This window comes from Platalea leucorodia (assembly GCF_965183815.1).
Source record: "Platalea leucorodia genome assembly, chromosome: 10".
NCBI classification, from domain to species: Eukaryota; Metazoa; Chordata; class Aves; order Pelecaniformes; family Threskiornithidae; genus Platalea; species Platalea leucorodia.
Genome location: NC_138832.1, coordinates 18,643,091 through 18,667,837, shown reverse-complemented (window position 1 = coordinate 18,667,837; position 24,747 = coordinate 18,643,091). Strand labels below are relative to the sequence as shown.

Below are 24,747 nucleotides of genomic sequence, written 5' to 3'. Positions count from 1 at the left end.
TGCAGAAGGTAATCAGGCCAAGTGCAAAGTTATGCCAGGAATCAGAACTGGTTCGAGACTAAACTGTGTCAAGGTTCAGGCTGGTGCCGAAATCTAGCAGTATTGCTATGACCAACAACATTTTTTCCACTGCTTTAAACCAATGTGAGCTGACTTTTTACTGGCAAATTATCAAAATTGCATACATGTGTTTAAGTTCATAAATACATGTATCCCTGCAAGATTTACAATACACATGCTGAGGACCCAGTCTAGTTCTGTTTGTCACATTTGCAGCCTCAGCCTGGCTTTATAACCCCCCAAGACAAGTTTGTTTGCAAAACGGCTCATGCTCACTCTCATGGGAAGCTTGGGTTTTACGGAGGAGTCCGACTGGAGGTGCTCTGGTGTGGACAATCAGGCAGCTGCCGCACTGGTGCCAGAGTGATGGGATTTTGGCCAAAGTTTTGAGAGCTAATTTGTTACGCCTTGCCCTCTATTTAATGTATTTTAGCCATCCTTCGGAGTTTGTCATTAAGTTTACTTTTTCTTTCTTTCTTTTTTTTTTTTCCTGAGGAGCTGCAGCTGTTTGTGTGAGTACAGAAACTCTGTGTACATGGAACAGGTGGCAAGTTCGGTCCCAGCAGAATGGCTGCTGTTGCAGAATATATGCATTCATTAACTCATAGGTTTGTCCTTACCATTTTCAGCGCTCTTTCTATATCAATTCCTTGGCTCCACGGTACTGCAGGGTTAGCCAGGCAGTCTCCAGCACTGCCTCTCCTGGAGACATCCACACGCTGTCTTCGGAGGTAACGGAAAGCCTCTGCTATGACTAGCACTGCATCATGGGTCAGTGCAGACGTATACTAAAATTGATGCAAATAAAATATGGTGACAAAGTGAAATCTTAGAATTGGCCCAGGTTTATCAGGCCTAGTCCTTCTCTTTGTTAAGATACTCTTTAGAAGAATCATGCTCGCAAGCCCTTTTGCTTGCTCTGTCTTGCCACAGGTGCTTTAGGTAGTTTAACGATTCCATGTATTTCAATTAACAAATTAAAAATATTTTCATTTTGTATAGTGGATAGCAGCAAAATAACAAAACCAGTTTATAGTTGCATAAAGTTTAAATTTAACTGGAAGTTTGCTCATCTAGATCAGGTCCCTACAAAAGTCTGCAATTCCATGCTGGCCCATACTGCTACCAATAGCAAAGAAGAGCTCATATTTGGTTTTTGCTTGGAGTATTCTTTTCCTTTTTAACAAGATTGCCAAGACAGACAGTTTTGAATTAAAGTTAACATAAATCATTTCTGTTTGGACCACAATCCTGATTAGGTAGCATCTGTGGCAAGGAATAGACCAGATTACTTTTCTTAGAAGACAGCTATACAAGCAAGTAATCACAAAATACACTTTAGGCATTACATCTCCTTGGTAACTGCCCATCTGCCTTCTCTTACTCCATGGTAAATCTGAGGAGGGTGATAAGCTCTGTGTAGCAGCAACTCTTCAACAAAACCCCCAGACTCCTTAACTACTCGTTCATGTTGCTGTCAACTTCATCCATTACTTGTCATATGTATCTGGTGACATCCTCCAATGCTATAAATTTAGTATCACCTAAGAAATGTCACAGAGGTGTTTTCTTCACATTTTTTCCACATTTATGTGTTTGTCTGAAAGTTCTTCCCTCCTAGAGTGGCCCAGGCTTTGCATACGACATCATTGGTTTTCACTGGCATTCCAGCACACCTATAATTTAAGGGTCTGTGCACAGAAGACCATGTCAACATGTACATCCTGGGAGCAACTGAATGTCCTCAGCGTGTGAGACCAGATTTCAAACCCCTTGTAACTGACCCTTCGTATTTCCACAGTGTTTGTAAGAGAACGAAGAGAAGAAAAAAAGAATGTAAGGGGTATCTGCATGTACTGGTGCGCCTGCCCCTCTTTTGGCTGTCTGTGTGATACCATAGAGCTCCTGGCTCCCGATGAACCTTAACGCTGGAGTTAGTACCAGAAGACATGCTGCCCATGCGTGAATTAGAGAGGTGGAAATCCAAGTTTCAACTGCACATTCAGCTACTCTCTCTGTGGATAAAACTTATTAAATCCAGAAGAAGTTAATTCTATCCTGTAGGGCAGGATAGCACAATTGGTGGTCTGTATTTTTTAAAAATGTGTATTATCTTACTGCAAGCTCTTCAGTTTGATATAAAGCCTTAGGAAATCTGCGCAGAACGAGGCGTGTCTGCATGTGCAGATCAAGAGAATCATATCTGATAGAAAAAAGTGCAAAGGTAGGATTGTGAAGAAACTTATACAGCGGCCATTCTTACTGAGTTTTAAATGACAGCAGTTTATAAACTCTAACTGGGCGTTTGTGGGATGGTTCCTGCACTGACTGTATCTAGGTACAGGTGCTCTTTTGATCCTGCCCACCTTTACCTCTTCCTCTGATGCTTTCCAATGATCACATTCTCCTCTTTTAATAAGTTAACAAAGGTTATACATCACATTCCACACAACAATATAGAACCAGATAGTCATTTTAAGGTATTTGTTCTTGTATTAAAAAATCGTGTAATAGCTGTCCAATCTAGCATTACGTAAAACTTACACACTGATGATTTTTTCAGCAGACTGCATCAATTGTCAGTAACCTTAATGCAGCTCCTTCCAAGTCATGCCAAGAGAGCTATCTAATTTTCTACTTTATTTGAATTCTACTTATAAATGCATGAGCATGCAAAGAGAAAAAAGAGAGAGAGAAGGGAAAGGCTGATAAAATACAGAATAAATTAAACATCAGGGCTTTAATCTCTAGGCAATTTTATTTCCTAATCAAAAATATTGTACATCAATTTTTAAGTATGCTTTTTGTCTGACTGACAAATACTGTGCACATTTCTATAATGAGCGGTACATTTGTGGAGAAGTAATGTCATCTTTATGTTTGTACCATATACTTAAGATGATTTTTAAGGATGGAGAATAATTTTTCCCTCCAGGTAAATTGCTTTCAAGTGGAATAAAATCTTCCCAGGTTAACTTCATATATTTCAGAGCTTTTGAGATTAGTATGATACTTATCTTCACTTCTGCATCCCTGCTAGGAAGCTTTAGAAAGCAGGCCTAGGTCCTAATCAATAGGGAACAATACACTAATCCGAGTTTTGTGGGCCTCTGTTTGCCTTTCTTTGCTCGCTCTGAAATGCCAGCAAGGCTGTGGGATGGCGTGGGATTAAGGTAATTTTTCTTCCCCATAGAAATCACGTGATCCCAGGGATGGAAAAGTATGCCTCCAAATGGCACTGGCCTTCTGGCAGCAGAACTGCGTAACTGGTTCCTATTCTGTCTGTAGTCCCACACAGTGCTACTGCCTACCCTGGTATCCCCCCATGCATTGGACTGGACTGGATTTTTCCTTTTTAGCTAGTATTTTATGCTTCCCTGAATTTTGTCTTACTAATATCAAGACATTACTCCAGTTTATCGGAGTAATTTTGAATTCCAAATCTGTTCATCAATTTGCATGTGTCCCTCCAAATCAAGCAGGAAAGACGTGAACCCTCTCATCATGGCTGTAGTTCTTAGATGGGTTTGGCTTCCCCGAGACAGTTAGTATACATGACGTGGAGGACTGGACTCCTGGGAGTGACAGAATTTAAGGTCCTCTCATCCACCACCAGCCCCAGGTTTTATTCACTTATGTGTAGTGATGAAAAAGAACAGGCCTCACCGAAAGAGGAAGAGAAAGAAGGAATGTAATAGGAATATTAATAATATGCAGTGGTCCTAGAAGATTTGATTACTTCAATCACTGGACAGAGTATCCTTGATGTACTCCTTGACTGGACAGTGGATAGCATCCCTCTCTGCCACAGAGATGCTGAGGCAGAAAAAAATCTGGGGGAGATATTAACAGGTTGCGAGTCTCCTAGTAACAGTAGCCTTTAGTTCACCCAGTCTATGACAGTTTTGGTGAACCTGGGACTTTCATTTAAAAAAATTCGGAAAATTTTATTGGTTGCAGATATAATATCCAGAGTGGTTAAGTGAAGGACAGTGGTGCAAAATACATGGTTAGATTACAAGGGCAACTGTCAGCAGTGACTAGGAGGCGGCAGTGGCTCCCCAGTGAAACTAGAGCTACTTTATTTTGGGCATTAAATTCTCTATTAGCATTAAAATTGACTAGTAACCCACATTTGCATCTAAAAACTAACCTAACTAGCCCCCACCCTTACTCCAAGACTAACTCAAGAAGTTCAAGTTAGAAGTTTTTACATCCACTGCACAATGACAGGATTTGCAAGACCAGGCCTTTGCCTCTGAGGAACTCCCACTGCGGTGGGCACTTGTGTGGAAGTGGAAGGGCAGTGAATGTTGCAACATATTCTAATCAGGGATCTGTATCATACACATGCACACACCTGGGGTTAAAAAAAAATCCAAATAGTTGTTAAAAGCAACTCATATAGTCTCCATCACTGTCAGGGTAAAATACGTACCTTTAATGGTGAGTTTTTGGCTTCAGGGAATTCTCTTTCATCGAGCCTCACCCACCGCTGTAGAAACTGTTGAACCATTGGGTTTTCATTATTAACAATCTGGAATCCAGTAACATTGGCACCTCCATGCATTACTCTCTCCAGAACAATGTCTGTGAAACCCTGGGAGGACACATGTAGAAAACAAGAATCATTGCCATCCAAAGTTCCTTTTCTTTGGCTCAGTTTTACCTGCTATAAGCGTAGCACAAAAGAAACTGATTAATTTCCCTCTTGTTAGCTGAAAATATTCTACCAAGGAGACAATTACTATCACAATTGGGATTGTGATAGCAGCGTAGAACAGAATTTAAAATGTCTTCTTGTTCAGACCTTTGCAATAGAGAACTGCTCTGCTGTGTTGTAGCCATGCAGTATGTAATATTCACTGGCCAGAAAGAAAACAGTGGGGAAACTTGAAGTACTGTTTCCCCTTTTCTCCTCATCATGGTGAGAAGTGGTCAAAGACCTCAATCCCATTTGTACAGCAAAGTGCACATGAAGGTTCAGCACTGGGAGCAAAAAACCACTTAACACCCATATTGTTCTGTGGAGGCAAAGCACACATCTCCTTGCTAGGCAGTTCTCCATCACAGCATTACTTAACATTTCTCTTGCAGACAGAACGGTATGATTCTCTCCCACTGTTGTTATTTATACTTGAGGAAGTAAATTGGTGTCTTTTTGATTAGTATGACTTGATTGCAGTCATGTTTCTCTGAATGTCAATGGTTACACATGCTAAAAAGTAACCCAGAATAAGAACCCCTGTATTTCTGTGCACACGCTAATCAGTGAGATCATGACTCGTTCTTATAATGCAAAATGACACATCTTAAAGTCATACAGTACTTATACTAAGTAAGGGTATTTTAAAATTTGTCTTTTCTGCTTTAATCACACCAAAACATGGATACAGAGAATCTTCTACTAAGTGGGATTGCTAACTTGAAAGTGTGAGATTTGGAAAAACATTTTTCTACTCACAGTAGACACAGAACCCAAAAATTCGTCTTGCTGCAGGATCGATTACAATATAACACTTTTTCTAAGGCACTCTAGCAGATGGTGTTTCAAAGGCATCATAAGCATCCCTGAAAGTTAATTCTAGAATCCAGAAGAAGCCCTGATACAGATAAAAATGTACCGTCTTGTCCTGGTATGTCAGCACATACACAGGCACCACGCTACACTCTGAAATACAAAAGAACAGCTAAGGAGCCTGGCTGGTTTACTTGATGGAATTGTTCGAATATGTAGCTTTTTATCACTTGTTTTATATACAAATATGCTACAATTATTTTTCCTGGAGTGTTTAAATTTAAAATATGTTCCAAAGAAGATTACGGTTATCAAGTGTCTTACTTATGGTATAAAAACTAGCGGAAAACATATAATTAAATTATTATTTTAAAATTAGTAGAGGATATGAGCTTCTTAGACGAAAGACCATAATTGAGTACAAATGACTATAACATACCAATTCTAGTATTTACTGAAGTAATTTCTCAAAATCCAAGAACTCATCCATCCATTTCCTCTTTTGCTGATTAAAGTTGCCACAACCTGAAAAGAATCTATTACCCTCTAAACTTTAGCTATGCTTGTAATGAAGAAAAGTTCTTACCAGGTTAGCTAACATGTAGTGATAGCCTCTAGAATGCTTGCCGAGGATTACAACCTGTGTGAAGAAAAAAATTACATATTATTCAGTTGTAAGAGGATGACCCTTAACTAGTGGAAAACACCAGAGAATGAACATTTTGGTAATCCTCTATGCCCAGTCCATGGGCAGCACGAGTATTACAGACCTGTGGCCTTACAGACACGATGCCGTCATTTGTGTTTTTAAAACACACATGCAGAGTACAAAGAAGAGTAACTCACAAGGCTGAGAAGACTGTGCTTGCAGAGATGTCCTTACCTGGCAATCTTACCCTTGTGATCAGTGTCTTCCCTGCTGACGCAGTTAATTTTAGTTATCAGTTCAAGTATTTCTGCTCCGAAATGATGTAACACTCTATCTGTTTACTTTGTTCCTTGTTTGTGGAGTGTATGAAAGGCGGTTGACACAGCCCAGCCACTCACTGTGTCTATTAACGGTTGGACTCGATGATCTTAAGGGTCTTTTCCAACCTCAATGATTCTATGATTCTGTGATTCTATGAAGCTGTACCAGCACAGCGGGGCTCAGAAGGCTCCAGGTCGTACAGGGGGTTTCCTGCCATGCGAATCCTGGCCAAGCCTTGTCATATATGAATACTTGAAGTTAAATTCCTGAAGTTATAACCAGTGACCTTCATTGCCTTTTGACAGCTTTCAAAAGGCCTGAAAACTTGTCGCTTCCAGTGCATCGAAACGGACACATCTGACCTTACATCTTTAGCCAAAATTTACACTAAATGTGATGCTGCACATTCCACTAAACCAACATCTCCTGCCCTCCCTGACCCCACTTGGGCATCTCTCTGTACAAATGGAGTCATTAAATGGAATCGCTAAGAGACAAAAAAGCAGCAGGATGAACCGCACAGCTGGATTCTGTAGGGGAGACGGGGAGGAGTGGAGGCAGCGCTGCCTGGCAAGCCTGAATTCTGCCATCCTGCATGCTCATCCCCACTTCAGTAATACTGTGCTTTTGCAGAAACGAGGAAAAAACACAGTTCCCACGCCTATGCAGCTGGCTGCTGGCACACCAGCAATACCCCTTATAGAAGATTATGCCACTGCACTGAGCACAATTCCCTTGCCTTCAGATTATAATCTCAGTAACATCCATCCAGTCCCACGGCCATCAGGTGGAACAATGTTCAGCAGTAAGAACTTAATTAATAATTGTGGTGGTTACGTGTGTGTCAGGACAGAATCAGACTTACCCAGACTTGCTGGGTTAAACTAATAAAAGTTAGAAATAGCAACCATAATGCTGGTGATACATCACAGGTGTATCACTGACTATACCCTATGAGCAGCTCAAGTGAACAGATGATGCTTCTTGATGGAGGACCATATGAAAATCTATACATGCCATACTAACGTACTTCTCCACGGTCACAGACAAACGTTCCAAATGCCATACTCTAAAAGACATCTTTTCAACATGACCACTTACGTCTTTGCTGAAAACAGATGACATTTGAGTCATTGACTTTAGATGTACTGCTGAGCCTGTTCAAGTTCTTGATTAAATTATTAAGTTCCCAATTGCCTCTTTGGGTTGTCTTGTCCTTAACAGATGCCATTTCTTTTAAATTCACATTTAATTCTGTAGGAATTTGCATACTTCCAGCAGTCTGAAAATAAATTGCTGTTCAGGTCCTCTTGAGAACTGTATGTACACTCTGCCGGTAGAAAGTATCTGCTTTCCTACACTCACATTTGTTTTCTATGGAAATGTGCAAGCTTCCTTCAGATCATCTGGTGTGCGTGCGATTTGCATACTGAATTCTCTGCATGTTTTAATTTCACCTTAAAGGCAGCAATTTACTTTTAAAAGGTTAGAGACAAAGAACTTATTTAACAAAAACAATGCTCTGTCATTTTAACCTTAATAACAAATAAGAAAGCTTTTACATTTCTATCCAGAAGTGTGTTTATTTAAGAGAAAAATACCACATGAAGCCAGAGGCTGTAAGATACAGGGAGCTGCTACAGGCATCAGGAGCAACACTGAAAATAGGAAACGTAGGACTCATTAGCATAGATCAGACTCAACTTCCATCTCATCTGTTGTCATGTCTCCAAAATGACCAGAAATAATTCTGTTGAGTCCCTTGGAGAGGTCCAACGTACTACAGTCAAGCTTTAACTCATAAAGCATCTTTCAGAAGTGACCTGCCAGCATTTCCACTCACACAATCAACCATGTTAGTTCATAATCATTTAACTGGATCTTAACAATGTTTTTGAAATGCACTACACATGCTGTCCTAAATCTTAACAACCACAACTCTCCTCCTCCCTCACTTTCCACCTTCTACCAACTGTCCAGTATCTTGAATGGAGCTCTGGATTAGCGAGCCCAGCAGGAACAATCACAGGCATCAGTGTTACTCCTCGGGGAGCGAAGGAATAGATAAAGCTTTTTTATGAAGAAGGAAAACAGGAGTATAACAAATAAATCTCATCAACTGCTTATGTATTGTGCAGCTTATATAGAAAGTGGGATATTGAATAGTGGTGGTGAATAGAAAGCCAGGATTACAGGACAAGGATTTCACAGAGCTACATGTCTTTGCTAAGTTTCACTTCCGAGACTTAATATTGCTTTCACCTTGACTGAAAGAAAAGCTTATAAGATTTTATACTGAACAAAGGAGGAGGGAAAAAAATGGCTGGAAACTATCATGAATAATTCAGACTTCTGATCCCACATAATTCTTGCCTTGCAGATAAAAAGATCATAATGTCAGGTTTGATATAGAATCAAATAAAGTTTGTATTTTTAATTAACTCTTCAGATATTTCCAATTAATTAAGAGAAAATGTAGAGGGAACATAATTAAAATGTATCTGCTTTTAAAATAAAAGTCAAATCTGCTGGCCAGCACCAGGCTTACTGGAAGTACAGACCTATATGCCAGATTTGAGAAATTAAGTCAGCATTGCCAATTTTAGTTTTTCATTTGCCTGGGGAAGTTATTTTTTGAATGAAAGCATAAAGACAACTTGGTTTCCACTGCATCAGTCACCATGATAATAAATAGGCAACTACAATTTTTTTGCCTCAGCTTTCACATTTTTCTTACAGTTTTGGAAGATACCATTATAGAAATTAACTGGCTAATATTAAATTGGTATGGAGCATCATGATATTTCTAAAGCAATAATGATGATTCACTCATGGTGTAGTTCAAAGGCTACACAACACCTAAGAGGACGGACAGTGAAGAGGAAGCAAAATAACTTTAATACTAACCTCACAATTACTCCATTACCTTTTGACTTACTCCTTGCTCAAAGTACAACCACAGCTAGTTCCTGGTCTAGAACATGGATCTGGGTTTTTTGGCCATCAAAATTGAATGTTGGAGTTAAGGGTGAAGGGAACATTATGAGGAGACTGGTGAACTCTTAAATGAAAGTCAAAGCAGGGAAACCATTTTAAACAGTAGCGATGAAGACAGATCCAGGGGTTTCACTGGAATATTTCTCCATGGACTTGATGAGGAACTAGAACGGTAAGAACAGAGTGTGTAGGTGAACAGCTGTAACAGACCAGAGGCAAGGAAAGAATGGGTTGACGAAAGACAAGACTCTGTGGGCTCAAAAGAAATCAAGTGATAAAACAATAGTGCAAGTTTGGTAGGCGGGACTGAGCAGTCATATTTTGTCTTTTAAAAATATCAATGGTTTGTCTCTGACTCATAAAAGGGAAAGACAATTCTTCTTTTATGGATGGAGGAAATCACAGAACAGGTGAGGTTGGCAGGGGCCTCAAGAGATTGTCTATTCCAACCTCCTAGCTCAAAGCTAGAGCAGGCTGCTCACGACCATGTCCAGTCAGGGTTTGAATATCCCCAAAGACAGAGATTCCACAAGCTCTTTGGGCAGCCTGTTTCAGCATCTGACCACCCTCACAGTAAAAATGATTTTTCTTATGTTTAAACAGAATTTCCTGCATTTCAGTTTGTGCCCTTGCTACTTGTCACTGGGCACCGCTGAGACTCTGAAACTCAGTGAGACTCTCCAACAACAGTCTGGCTCCATCTTCTTCATTCCTTCCCATCAGGTGTTTGCAGACATTATTAATATCCCCTCCGAGCTTCCTTCTCTCCGGGCTACGCAACCCAAGTTCTCCCAGCCTTTCCTTGTACTATCAGATGCTCCAGTCCCTTAATCGTCATAGGGGCCCTTCACTGGACCTGCTCCAGGATGTCCATGTCTTTCCTAAACTAATGAGCCCAGAACGGTACCCGGCACTTCAGATGCAGCCTCACCAGTGCTGAGTAAAAGGGAAAGATCACCTCTACTGACCTGCTGACCATGCTAATCCTGTGCAGCCCAAGATGCTGTTGGCCTTCTTTGCTGCGAGACTGCAGTGCTGGCTTCTGCTCAACTTGTCTGCCACGACCCCGAGATCCTGCAGAGCTGCTTTCCAGCCAGGAAGCCTCTGCCTAGCCTGTACTGGTGCATGGGGTTACTCTTCCCCAGGTGTAGGGCTTTGCATTTCCCTTTGTTGAACTTCATGAGGCTCCTCTCTGTCCACTTCACCAGCCTGTCAAAGTATTGCAGCACAACCATCTGGTGTAGCAAACGCTCCTCCTAATTTGGTATCATCTGCAAACTTGCTGAGAGCGCACTCCGTCCCATAACCTTCAGATCATTAATGGAGAGGTTAAACAGTATTAGCCCCAGTACTCTTAGGGTACTCCAAACAGTAACCAGCTTCCAGCTGGCCTCTGTGTTGCTGATCACAACCCTCTAAGCCCAGCAGTTCAGTCAGTTTTAAATCCACCTTACTGCCTCTACAGGCTTTGATTTTGAAGAGTAATTGAAAAATACAAGCTAAGAGAATATGCTTGCTCTTTTACCTAGAGAAGTAGCTATCACGATTTTGGCAGCAGTGAAAAGAAAACTACCATGTCCAATTAATACCTGTTTGGAGCTCATCTTCCCTTCATTTGAATCCATTGCCATCTGGTCAGTTTAGTCTTTTAATCAAAGTTATTTATCATCCTTTATTTACAAATGAAAAAAGAAAGAAAAAAATTAGATCACGAAAGTACAGACTACCTCATCTACAGCTCAAACCTCTGATATTTTATGAGTCCATTAGATCTTTCCATAACATAAAATACTGATCCTGACAGGCAGTATTGCCACAAAGAAGGTCTAAAGATTTTTACTGTGCTTTTCATACCTGACAAGTGGCAGAAATATGCCACTTAAATGGAATGACGGGCAGAGATCTGACCTGCTGTAATGTGTCTTTCCATTTCGACCATATCTGGGAAGAATGAGGCAGTTTAACTCTAGAACTCTTTCCTACATTTTAAAAAGACAGCAAGAAAAATGAGATTTCCTATAAGCTCAGAGTAAAAAAGGATTGTTGTCTTTGTTGAGGTTATTCATGCATTAATTTGGGTTCCCCACTTTTGCAAAAAGCCCACATTTAACTTTAAGCATTTCTCCTGATTTTTAAGTATACACTTAAGTTTCTGAGGACAGGAGACCGTAGCTACCTCCAGTTGAGCAGGAATGTGCCTTTATACCTTGCTGAAGAAACACAGTTATGATACCTTGGCCTTCAAAGCAGCGTGCAAATGCCAGAAGTGATGGCATGATTCTTTCTTTTCAGCAGCAAACAAGCAAAATAGATAAATGGACTCAAGTCTAAAAAAATTTCAACAGCATCATCAGGATCAGCTATCAGTGTTGATTGCACTTCGTGGGAACAGCACTGATATCAAGCACAGCAACGACTGTCTGGCAAGCCTAAATTGTTGTGGAGCACGCTGTTTTCTTTCCTGGGTATCAGGTCAGGTGTTTTCTAGTTTCTGTCCCTATTGATAGCATTTCTGTTCTGAAGATGGAGTTACTTAAAGCTTATCTCAGATCTGAGCAGCTCCTACCTGATATTGGATTGAATGATTGAAAAGTTGTGCCCTGTGATGCAGCACCCTACTGGACCAGTGGCACGGGCTAATTTGGTCTTCAGGACACACTTAAGAAAGGAGAGCAATAGAGTATCAGGGTGACAATCCAATTAGTTCAATAAAAGCTGAAGTCAAAGCCCAAAAAGTTCTTGTCAGTATGTTAGCAAGGATGTTTAGCTTATCTTGAGTGGCATCTGCAATGTACTGCATCTCAGCTCTGCTTCTACCACTCAAGAAAAGGTGAAACTGAAGAAGCCGTTCAGCTGGAAAACCGCGTCCTCTCCCTGGCCTCCCTCCTGCTCCTGCAGGGCCTTGCTGCAGCGGGGGAGCTGCCCATAGGGCTTGCAGCCACTGCGCTTCAGCTCTCTGGGGTCGGCGCACCGTTAACAGCAACGTAGTCACCTTCTAGAGCGTTATCATGTGAGCAAAGGTGCAATAGCATTGGACAGCCATACATAATCATTCCTCACTATGTTTACTTTGCACAGGTCACCCCTTGTCATGTAAATTTTCCAGATAGGAGTAGGATAAATAGGAGGAGAACAGAAAACAAAAGCTCTCCTGAAACGTGAACAGGATTTTCCTCATTTAACCAAATGCCGCAGTAAAAATAATGTCCCTTGTAACCTCAGTAGATCCATTTTACTCTAAGTTTGCAGAGCCCACTCCCCTGTTTTCCAATTTACACACATGCTCCTGCAGAAAGAGTGAGTTCCCTTTGAGGATTAGAAACACTAGACAAGGCTCGATCTTCCCTCAGTAAATTTATAAAAAATAGCTTTTTTTGTGTCATGATTTTGTCTCTATCACACCACCAACACCAGCACCAATACATGAGGTTCCAAAGGAACCGCAGTCCTGTGGTGGCAAAAGACACGTCACAGCTAGTGGTGGTCTGTCACAGCCAAACAAGTGATACTTGTCCTGCCTTTAATTCCACGGAAATAAAGCCATTTCACGTTTGGTAGAAGCAGCTTCCCTCATATACAGGGTCAAAACCTCATGATCGTAACTGTAGCGCAAACCCAGGGAAGGCGATTTATTTCTTCACTTAGTATTAATGGGATGGGAATCTGGCCACCAGGGATTGTGATGCTGTAAAATATGCAGTAAACAATGATTTCATTTATATTAAGAATGAGTACTATATTAAATTTGAGTTAAATATTAAATGAAGAATGTATTAAATATTAAGATGAAGATTCCACACACGTATTATTTGTTGCAGATAAAAATAACTGCATATACAGTTGAGATTAATTCATCCACCATTTCAGAGGCTTCATGTCCTTTAGGGAATGTCACAAATCCATACACAGTCCCAGTTGCTGGATTTTGTATTTTTGTGCAGTACGTGGACCTAAGAATTTTACTTCCATGCAAATGCCACCTTATACATTTGTGACTACACCTCATAACCAAAATCCTACTTTCCTCTATAGCACAGTATCAAGATCATTTGTTTGGGCTGACAAAACATTCTTCAAACAGCTTTCGGCTCTTCCGCCATGTATCTGTCGTGGGAGATAATCTCCTAGAGAACAGGAATCTCCTAGAAGAAGGGGGCAAAAATGCTCATGGTGGAAGCAGGCAACTGAGATGCCTCTGAAGCATTTTATTAAAGCTTTTCTCTCTCTGGCCCCCTTCTTGTACCCTTCTCTCTCTTTGATGATAGTCACATCAAGAGTGAAATTTTACTTTTAGGCCATCTCCAGATAGATGATGGTCGTGCATGTTAGTCCTTGGAGGGTAATTAAATGCAACATCTGAAAGCTGTATTGTACTCCGTTCTCCCTCCATATGGCTAAACTTTCTTTTCGCATAACTAATCGGACATTTGCTGATTGAAGATTGTGTAGTGGAATATGCATTTAATTTGTGCATAAAAGATTACATTAGAAACTACTCAGGAAAAAAATTACAAACTGCAACATGGGTTCTGAGGGCACGATACTTTCTCCTAATTTCTTTCAGTTTGATGACAAAGTTTTCTGTGAATTTTCTGTGCCCTGAAACAATTTTCCTAAATTCATTTTCCTCGGCGTGACTTGGCAATATTGTCAGATTAACTAATCTGTTGGCACAGTTATTGTTAAAGGACATATTCTACTGCAAAACATCAGACCCTGGAGGACAATGAGATGAAGAGTTTTATGATCCTTGGTAACTGACATTCATAATCACAATTATTTACTCTTTAAGCCAAATAAAATTCATTAAATAAACTTTTCTTTATATCAAAATCTCTTCTTTGTTTAGAGAGATGAGAACAGTGTTATATCTCTCAGGACTGCATCTCTCTTCACAAGTCATGTCCTTCAATACAAAGCCCTTCCCGTCAAAATCAATCAAAACTCTTCGTCACTTGAAGCTATTTCACTAAAAACAAGATCAGATGTGGAAGGGTTGTTACAATCACAACAGAAATTCTTTGTAGCATATGAAACGGATACTCAAAATTGCCGAGACCTTTGCCCCTTATTTTGCCAAGATATTCTCAAGAGAAGATACTTGTTCCCAGAGAGCTTCCTTGCAGAGATGTGTTGTAGAAATTTTTAATTAGTGAATTCTTTAGCTTCTTGAGTGAGATGAATAAAGTAAAAAACCAGTTGTGTTCTGGAGGAATTTTTGCAGTTGTATTTATGGGAAGTAAATGACTTAATTAAATATGTTACTCTGCAGCAGTGATTTCCACACATAGGTCATTTTAGGAAGGAGATCATATTTTAATTGTCGACGCAGTTCTAATATATTCTTTGAGAAATATTCTCCCTTGAAAAATATTCATAATGGAGTGATTTTACATCCAAGGTAATTTCACAGAGGTTCCAGTACTTTCTCAAGCCTCTGTGAAATCTTAAGTTCAAAACTCACCTGAAATTTCACACAGAGGCTTCAGATCTCACAGAAAACAACTGAAAAACAAATGTGTACAGGAAATTTCAAATCACAATAAGCGAAAGTGTTGAGTGCCAGAATTGCTTTAGTTCAACACTGACAAACCATGCTATGGTACTCTCCCCATTGGTTTCATCTTCTAGATCTGCTGGTTCAGCATTCTGTCTTCCACCCTCTTTCTTGGCTATAACCTTTCTCAGGTCAGACACTACCAGAAGGTAAGCAACCATGACATCAAGGGATTTGGGCTATGTTCTCTGATCTGACATAAATTTTTGGCATGATGTTCAAAAATTACTTGAGTTTGAAGCTTTTCAATTCACTGTTGTCATGAAAGCTTGAATAACTTTTTTGAAGACAACTGATTCGGTAGCGTATTTGGGACTCTGCAACTTCTGTTTCTCTACATGGATCTTCCAAAGAGTCCAAGGAAAGTGAAATTCATATTAGGTGATAGGAAAGGTACACAAAGATCCTCACTGTATTCTGTCTTCCTACTGCTTCTGATAAATTCTGAAATATTCATCTATCTTGCATCTCACCTCATCAAGGGCCACTCTTGTTCATCAGTCAAGGCCCTGTGGAAATACATCTGCTGCTTAAGCCCCAGTTCACCACCTCTGAAAAGAGATATGAGGTTTTGCTAACCTGAGAGTGAAAAGGTACTGCTGCTATCTCTGCTCCGACACTCTAGAGACCCCAAAAGAACAGGAATTTATGTTAACTGCTCAGATGGGTAAGCTCAGTAAGCCACTGCTTTTTACTCACACACAAGCACTTTTTCAGAAGACACCAGTATTTATTAGTCAATTCTTCTTAGCTCAGAAACGTGCGTCTGGCTGTACTGCTAGAGTTGATTGCCTTTCCCTAGCAACATCCATGGTTAAATTTCCTTCAATCTACAATGCAACCAGCACCTATCCCATGTAACATGGTCCCATCACAATAACATTCTCATTTCCAACTTCACATACGCTCTCTTTACTTACACTACCTCCTTGCTTCTCGGCAGTTGTAGATGCTCTCATTGCAGACCTACAAGTCCACGTCAGGTATATCAAAATCAGCACTGTCAAAACTGACTTCCAGACTAGCATCCTTCGCTAAGTTTCACAACATCTAAAGTCACTAATAGAAATCTTACATTTATTCTTAGTTTTCCAAACCTTCTGCAGGAATCACAAATGCTTCAGCACTGTCATACAGTTTGAAGGCATATCCACATCATTAACAAGCAGTTCTTTAGTGACCTTTGCATCATGTCCCTAAACCCTGTGACACAGGAGATAATATCTAACTGTCCCTTTTGGCTTCCAATACTGTGAAACTGCATGTTGAACATTCTTAAGAGTACACTCTTGCCATCACGGACAAACATAAACAATGCTCATTTCTTCTTCTCATATCCCACAGGGTAAATGAAATTCCTTCAGTCTTAGCTGCTCAAAATATAAAAGGATGTGTATCCGTTGGGAGAAGAGAGGAAGAAATTAGGTAAACTGAGGCACACAGTTTTAATTTTAAAAATACATAAATTCCTCATTTTCTCCACACCTCCCGTCAGCATGTCAGAGTAAAATCCCAGTATTCCCTGGAATTGAACAAGAGTCCTTGGAAACAGAATTCTGCGTATATAAACCATTACAGCATGTCAGGATTCACTTCAAACTATTATTTGGATATAACCCAGAAGTGTCGCAGTAATTCAGTCCCAATGCTCACATGAGAATCTTTTGGAAGGGGTTTTGTACTGCAGAGCACTGCCTTCAAGCAGACTGAAAAATACTGAATAGTAGCCTTTCTTTTTTTTTTTTTCCTTTTGAGCATTTCCTTTCCTTTTTAAATGCTCTATGAAATTAAGAAAAAAAAAAATCAGTGCAATCTCCTCTAGGAAAAACAAGGTTACTTTTTCTTATATTTTTTATTATAAATGGAATTTTACTGTGACTAGAATTACATTCAATTTGCTCTTTTCAATGCTTTGAAGGAGTTTGAAAGGTTTATTCTGCTTCACTATAAACAGCACTCTGCAATATTCCCCGTATAACTTGGTGCATAAACCATGAACTGAAAGAGATTACGAAGAGTTAATTTATTTTTACTAGACTTAGTCTATGCAGCAGGGGAGGCCGTTTTACTCATATGAGGTAATAAAGTTACAGCGATATTTTTCTTTTCTGTTTCTTTACATGCATTCTCCCAGGACGGAAGATACTCAGGGTATTTTTAAGGGTCTATGCATATTGTTGATAATTTTATTCATTACACGTTTTGGAAGAACAAGCTTCCAGTAGTACATACGCCATTATACCTACACATGCACGCCCATGGTGTGACACAAATAAATTTGATTTAGTGACATGGGCTTTTTTTAAGCCTGGGAACATTAACTTCCTCTAAAATTGTTATGCTGTTTTCCATCTTACTGGTTGAATACTGTGGGATGAGTTTGTATTTGAGGTTTAGTTGATCACTTATAGGTCCTGATTCTTTATAAATTTAGCCCAGGCTGCCCCGGTAGCTTTAATCTGCTCCACAGAGGCCAGTGGAATTGCACTGGTATGAAGGTGGGATAAGAGATAGGAATCACATACGAATGTGTAATTACAAGCAGCAAGTGATTTGCACCGGGATGGTACTTTGCCGTATTATGGCCTGATCCAAACCCATCTGTAGCCCAGAGCAAATGCACCATAGCTCTGGATCACACCTAGGGACCTCATATTTAGGGACTTCCCCCTGCAAGGCTGTAGCTATCAGCTGCTAGTGTCTTATATACTGCACCATCAGCATGTGGGCTAAAAAAGCCCAGTGGGGTGGTCGCCACTCTGAAAATCTTGCTATGTGAACTGTAGTGTAACTGCACTACGAAATGAACTTGGGACCATCTTGGTGCAGGAGGGGCCCAGAAAAGCACCAGTGGTTCTCTTCCTCCCCCAGATACGTGATTCATATCACACCGAAGCCATTAATCCTGGCTTAGTCAGCTGTGAAAAAAGACATACGCTCTTGTGCAGCTTTTCTTTTACTGAGTTAGGACGTCTTCCCTTGTAAATGAACTTATGAAACACCAGAACTATCACGCTGTCTCTGGTGATGTACAACGCCTGTTTGCACAGTGGTATTGTGCTATTACTATTCATTTTGATAGTGTGTTTCCTTCCTCTCCCTGCAGTTGGTTCATCTGAATTGTCGCCAAGATGGTTGCCTTGGAAACTAATTAAGGAAAGCCTTTGGTTAGAAGCAGAGTTTCAAGCATTAAACTATTTGAGAGACAGATGCAGAAATTAAGGTAATGTCTGCTAAGATGAAAGGGTTTATCCTTTATATGGAGAAGAAAGAACCACATTAAATGCTAGGACTGTAACAAAGCAACTTCTATACGACACTGATTTTTAAAACCTGGAAGAGATGTGTGAGTGAGGGATTTTAAAATCAGCCAGGGGCTTAGAAGAGATGACAAAGATTCCCAGAGCTATTAGGGATGGGGAGACGGACAAATACAGTGGGACAAAAAACTCAGGAGATCACATGTTGAGCAAATTCTAGCCAGCTCTCCCGTTCCCTCAAATACTCTGTATCTTCAAAAGACTTCTTGTGAATGTTGTTTTTGAAAAATACCAGTACAGCTAGCGAAAGACCAAATCCTCTCCCCACAGTCCAGGTATGGTGTGAGAAGCATCAGTGTGTACATTTGCTTCCAAAGTACATCAAATGCAGGAGTGAGAGGCTATCGCAAATGGCCCGCAGGCTCAACTTTCCTACTGAGACTGTCAACAAGGGTAACAATTAGTGCCAGCTGCAGAAGCAGCTCATACAACGTGGACACAGGCTAAATAATGAGTGCGACCCTCAGAGGGCTTTCTAAGGGCAAACACGCATGCACAAATCCTGTGCACTGAAAAGCGGCAAAGGAAGGCGAACTATGCAGCAAATTGTGCTTTTACAGCTATCTATTAACTGAAGTTCAAAGCAAATACAATCTCTCTATGAGCACAATGGTATCAATTTAAATATTGTCTCCAGGATAATGTTCAGGATAATGGTTGACTCTATACTTGCAGCAGCATAACTGAGAAAAGACTTTGGTTCTCTGTACTTTTAATGGCAATGCAGAGGTTGCCTGTAACTGCATAAAGGCATACTACAAACGTTGTGGTAAAAATATGCAAAATATCAAAAGCAGATGCATGTGTGCACATTGGTGTGTGCATTTATATCCCATAAATTATCATAAAACATAAAATGAGTAATTGCTACTACCACAGAAAAATAAAAACTCTAATGGTGACTTCAGGTTCATATGCCTCTGGCATAAGAAACCAGAGTTGCTTGGCAGCGGTCTTCTACATACAGCAGCTTGCACGTTTATGGTGAGACATTTTGTATTAATTATTATTATTACTGATCAGATACATTTAAAACTGTGCTTTAATGTCTTTTGAACACTTTTAAGCTTTGTGTGCCATTACCTCAGTCATTCTGCAGGATGACTAATACTCTGTTAAATTCCTGTCATTTGGAACCTGCTTTGCTTTATGAAGTCTGGATGACAGCTTTGGAGAGACATTACTATTTACAAGCTAGAAATTCTCTCCTCAGGTATGTGTGAAATGTGCTATATGTGGGGCAGATTAACCCAAGATGTTACTTTTCTCTGCTTTAGCAGTCCACCTCTGGCCCTTTATTAGTTTTACAGCTGATAGGAGCAGGCCCTTTAAGGCAGATAGAGCTGTTGCTTTTGACATATGCCCATTTCTTACTTACCTTCCACTAGCTACGGTCCTGAGGGTGACTTACCTAAGTAATTCCCGTTTCTTCCCCGAACGCCCATATGGACCTGTGAGCTGCTGAAACTCTCTGGTTGTGAAAGGAAAGAAGTGACCTTTCACTCTGCTTTAGATCCTGGTTTCAACAATACACATGGGCACGTAACAAAGAAATGTCCTAAATTTTGAGTTTCTAGTTCATTGGAAACATAGGAATGAACTGTACCGGTTTCTGAGTGACGTTACACAACACTGATACTCTCTCGGAGCCTCAGCTGATCCCCTCCTCTGTTCCGCACAGCTCCCCACAGAAATCGGGCTGTGACACGGCCGTGGCACTGAGCCCTGGAGACCGCGGCAGGGGCACACTGCTCTGGAGGCTGTGCTCCACCGAGTGCAGTACCTTCGGAGGACACGGCATCACTGGGGTGCACAGGCAAAGCAGAAGCTGAAGCTACCCACAGCTCTGCTCCTCCTTCAAGCATCCCACTGTGTTTATAGGCAGTTATGGTATTTTTAATTGCTACAGAGAACACAGGCAAACCCCCACCAGACTGTTTATAATGTAACACGTAAACCAAGAAGCTTATGTGAAAGCAGCGCTCATTTTTTCACTTACATTTTTCCTTATTGTTGTTGTTTTTAATGACTATTGGTCAACCAAATACTGCAGTTTTGTACTTATGACACCCTAAATGTGAAAGCTGTTGTGCAGTGAGCACACTCCTCTGAGATGTGAACAGCTCTGCAGAGGGATGCAGCTGTGGCTGTACTGAAAACCTGCAGACCATCTTCCTAATCTGAAAATTTCAGACTTAAAGGTCAAGTCATAGTCAGTGCTTGCACTGGACAGAGTTCAATCCATCAGATTACCCTTCTTAATCCTACGGACGCTTTACTTCAAGTCTTCTTTGACAATTTGACTGTCATTGTAAAATTTTGGGGACTGCATTCTCTACTATAATATTGCTTCTGCTTTGTGAGATGCCTCCCCTCAATACAGACATTGCCTTGGAGCCTAACCTTTATGACTATGTTTGGAGATAGTGTCCTTTTGATAAAAGCATGCAGTCTCTGGAATAAACAGGTCTTTTGTAAAGTTTCACCATTTTGATCCTGAATGGAGTTTCTTCCTCCTTATTTTCCCTCGGGAGATTTTCTTCTAAACGGACATAAAGCCACTCTAGTCTGAAATACAGCTTGTTATCTTGGGAATGAGAAAAACATATTTCTTAACTCAAAAACATGTCTCTAAATACACGGTTGAACAGGCTAAAGCTTACTGTTAGTTCTCAGAAGAAAATGTTCTGTTTATGAGAACAAAATTTTATATCTGTGAAGGAATACTGGAATATTTTAGCATCAAGGGACAAGAAGTGTGGGGAGCTTATGAATTTTGCATGACACAAGTGTTGCTATCTGTATGCTTGAGAGGCCACTAGATGATTAAATTGGATATAGTCTTGTTGTGCAAGGAGGGATATGGATCCACATGCTCAATGGTTATAGAACTACAGGGCAAGTGAACAAACAGATGGTAACTTATAGAATGACTATTAATCTCTCTGCTTCCCCTTACTCTGCAGCTGAAGAGACGGCCAGGGGTGATTTGGGCAGGGTATCCACCTCTAGGACACAATATGGGGCCCATCACAAGATTCTCTGGAAGGGGAATGAAACCAGATGTGCTGCAAAGTGAAACCTGGCACAAAACGGGTTACCCAGGCAGAGTAGGAGCTGAGGAGTCCTCCTTCCCCTACCTTACATTTACATGCCAGGGGGAGAGAGCTGGGAGAGATCCTTTCCTGGGTACCAGCCAGCCCTCAGAAGAGAAATACTTCATATGACAGGTTTCAGATCTTGGAAACATAGGGGCATACAGATGTGCCAGATGCTAAAGGCATATGGAATACTCAAGGTCACTGACTCACATGTCTGTATGTCGCTGGAGGAAGGCACAGAATATTCCAGCAGGACCTGAAGTCTCTGAAGAAAATCGTCAGATGCGTAATTGCCTTTAGATAAGCCTACACTTTTGGAAGAGAGGAATACCCTGGTTTGAACTGGTTGAAAAAAGCATCAAAGGAAGAGAATTGCACACACTGACCAGCCTGATACAGGAGAAGAGGCCACTCTTATTTAATCCAAGCACTAACACACAGCCATGATATGCGGTTTCTGGAGCAGAGAACTGACAAGCTTGCCGAATGGCCTGGCCAAGAGCCCAAAAGTCTGATAGCAAACTCAGCACGTGTGTAGACTCTTTAGTGGTTTACAGTCTGTTTATTTCTGCTATGACTTTTGTTCCTTAATAAGTCCTATTTAAGCTTCCGAAATCCAGGGTCACTGGCAAATGCTGCTGTTGTCCCTGAAAAAATGAAATGACAGGTGCCACGCATCTCCACAGTGACCACAGTAAACCCCCTGTCTGGAGGGAGGCATCACTCCCAGAAGGTGATGGGAGGGTTGACCTTTGAAGATGTGCTCCTGAGGAGGCCAAAAAAGGGAAAGGGATGGAAACACAACTGGGCTGAGGCAGCCTATGCCAACCCTCTGTGGGACAGAGTTTGTCCATCAGCACTCTGCCATAACAGGTAAAGAGTCTTGGCTTCCCTTTGCTCTCCCTGGGAAAGAGCTCTTCAAAGCCACCTGCGGTTGTGCAGTCAGCATGCTGTTAACGTGCTCAGATGTTACGGCCTCTTAGCTGAGCAGACTTTCTAGACTCCACAGAAAGCACTGATTTGACTTTCTAAACTGCGATAAAATGCTAGATTTGAAATATGCAAATCCAGAGTTATCTTTCCCCTTAATGGTATGCTATCAGCAAACACAGTTGGCTAAAAAGAACACAACTCACCACTCCCTTGAGCAAACTGGCTGGACGGATTTAAGTACCATACATATTTGTGAGAATTTTTTAACTACTTTATGAGAAGATAACAAGGTAAGCTGAGGAGATGGAAGGAAAAGCCTAAAACCAGTAATTGTTCAGCTATCATAGAGCAGAATCATAGAACAGAATTGTTTAGGTTGGAAAAGACCTCTAAGACCATCAAGTTCAACTGTTAACATAGCACTGCCAAGTCCACCACTAAACCATGTCCCTAAGCACCACATCTACACGGCTTTTAAATACCTCCAGGGATGGGGACTCAACCACTTCCCTGGGCAGCCTGTGCCAGGGCCTGACTGCCCTTTCAGTGAAGGAATTTTTCCTAATATCCAATCTAAACCTCCCCTGGCGCAGCTTGAGGCCATTTCCTCTCATCCTATCGCTTGTTACTTGGGAGAAGAGACCGACCCCCACTGAGGTCTCCCCTCAGCCTCCTTTTCTCCAGGCTAAACAACCCCAGCTCCCTCAGCCGCTCCTCACCAGCCTTGTGCTCCAGACCCTTCACCAGCTTTGTTGCCCTTCTCTGGCCACGCTCCAGCACCTCGATGTCCTTCTTGGAGCGAGGGGCCCAACACTGAACACAGGATTCGAGGTGCGGCCTCACCAGGGCTGAGTACAGGGGCACGATCACCTCCCTGGTCCTGCTGGCCACACTATTCCTGATGCAAGCCAGGATGCTATTGGCCTTCTTGGCCACCTGGGCACACTGCCGGCTCATATTCAGCCAGCTGTCAACCAACACCCCCAGGTCCTTTTCTGCCAGGCAGCTCTCCAGCCACTCCTCCCCAAGCCTGTAGCGTTGCATGGGGTTGTTGTGACCCAAGTGCAGGACCCAGCACTGAGCCTTGTTGAACCCCATACAGTTGGCCTCGGCCCATCGATCCAGCCTGTCCAGGTCCCTCTGCAGGGCCTTCCTACCCTCCAGCAGATCAACACTCCCACCCAACTTGGTGTCATCTGCAAACTCACTGAGGGTGCACTCGATCCCCTCGTCCAGATCCTTGATAACGATATTGAACAGAACTGGCCCCAGTACTGAGCCCTGGGGAACACCACTTGTGACCAGCTGCCAGCTGGATTTAACTCCATTCACCACCACTCTTTGGGCCCGGCCATCTGGCCAGTTTTTTACCAAGCAAAGGTTACGCCCATCCAAGCCATGAGCAGCCAGTTTCTCCAGGAAAATGCTGTGGCAAACACTGTCAAAGGCTTTACTAAAGTCCAGGTAGAAAACATGCACAGCCTTTCCCTCATCCACTAAGTGGGTCACCTTGTCATAGAAGGAGATCAGGTTAGTCAAGCAGGACCTGCCTTTCATAAACCCATGCTGACTGGGCGTGATCCCCTGGTTGTCCTGTACATGCCACGTGATGGCACTCAAGATGGCCCCACAACCTTCCCTGACACCGAGGTCAGGCTGACAGGACTGTAGTTCCCCAGATCCTCCTTCTGGCCCTTCTTGTAGATGGGCATCACATTTTCTAACCTCCAGTCAACTGGGACCTCCCCGGTTAGCCAGGACTGCTGATAGATGATGGGAAGTGGCTTGGTGAACACCTCTGCCAGCTCCCTCAGTACCCTTGGGTGGATCCCACCTGGCCCCATACACTTGTGTGTGTCTAAGCAGTGTAGCAGGTTGCTAACCATTTCCCCTTGGATTATGGGGGCTTCATCCTGCTCCCTGTCCCTGTCTTCCAGCTCAGGGGGCTGGGTACTCCGAGAACAACTGGTCTGACTATTAAAGACTGAGGCAAAGAAGGCATTAAGTACCTCAGCCTTTTCCTCATCCTTTGTCACTATGTTTCCCCTCGCATCCGATATAGGATGGAGATTCTCCTTAGCCCTCCTTTTGTTGCTAATGTATTTATAGAAATATTTTTTTATTGCCTTTTACAGCAGTAGCCAGATTAAGTTCTAGTTGGGCTTTGGCCCTTCTCATTTTCTCCCTGCAGAACTTCACGACATCCTTGTAGTCCTCCTGAGTTGCCTGCCCCTTCTTCCAAAGGTCATCAACTCTCCTTTTTTTGCTGAGGGCCTGCCAGCTCTCTGTTC

General features: G+C 41.7%; 1 protein-coding gene across 2 annotated transcripts in view; it reads right to left on the bottom strand.

Moving 5' to 3' along the window:
• The window catches only part of GRIA3 (glutamate ionotropic receptor AMPA type subunit 3), a gene marked incomplete at both ends in the record, with an annotated part of 156,665 nt that overhangs the window by 60,017 nt on the left and 71,901 nt on the right, over positions 1 to 24,747 (bottom strand). For both annotated transcript variants that reach the window (XM_082323606.1, XM_082323605.1), the window contains 3 exons: positions 681 to 848; positions 4,499 to 4,660; positions 6,165 to 6,218. In XM_082323606.1, coding sequence (XP_082179732.1) covers positions 681 to 848; positions 4,499 to 4,660; positions 6,165 to 6,218 — 384 coding nt within the window. The remainder of the gene's footprint in view (positions 1 to 680; positions 849 to 4,498; positions 4,661 to 6,164; positions 6,219 to 24,747) is intronic.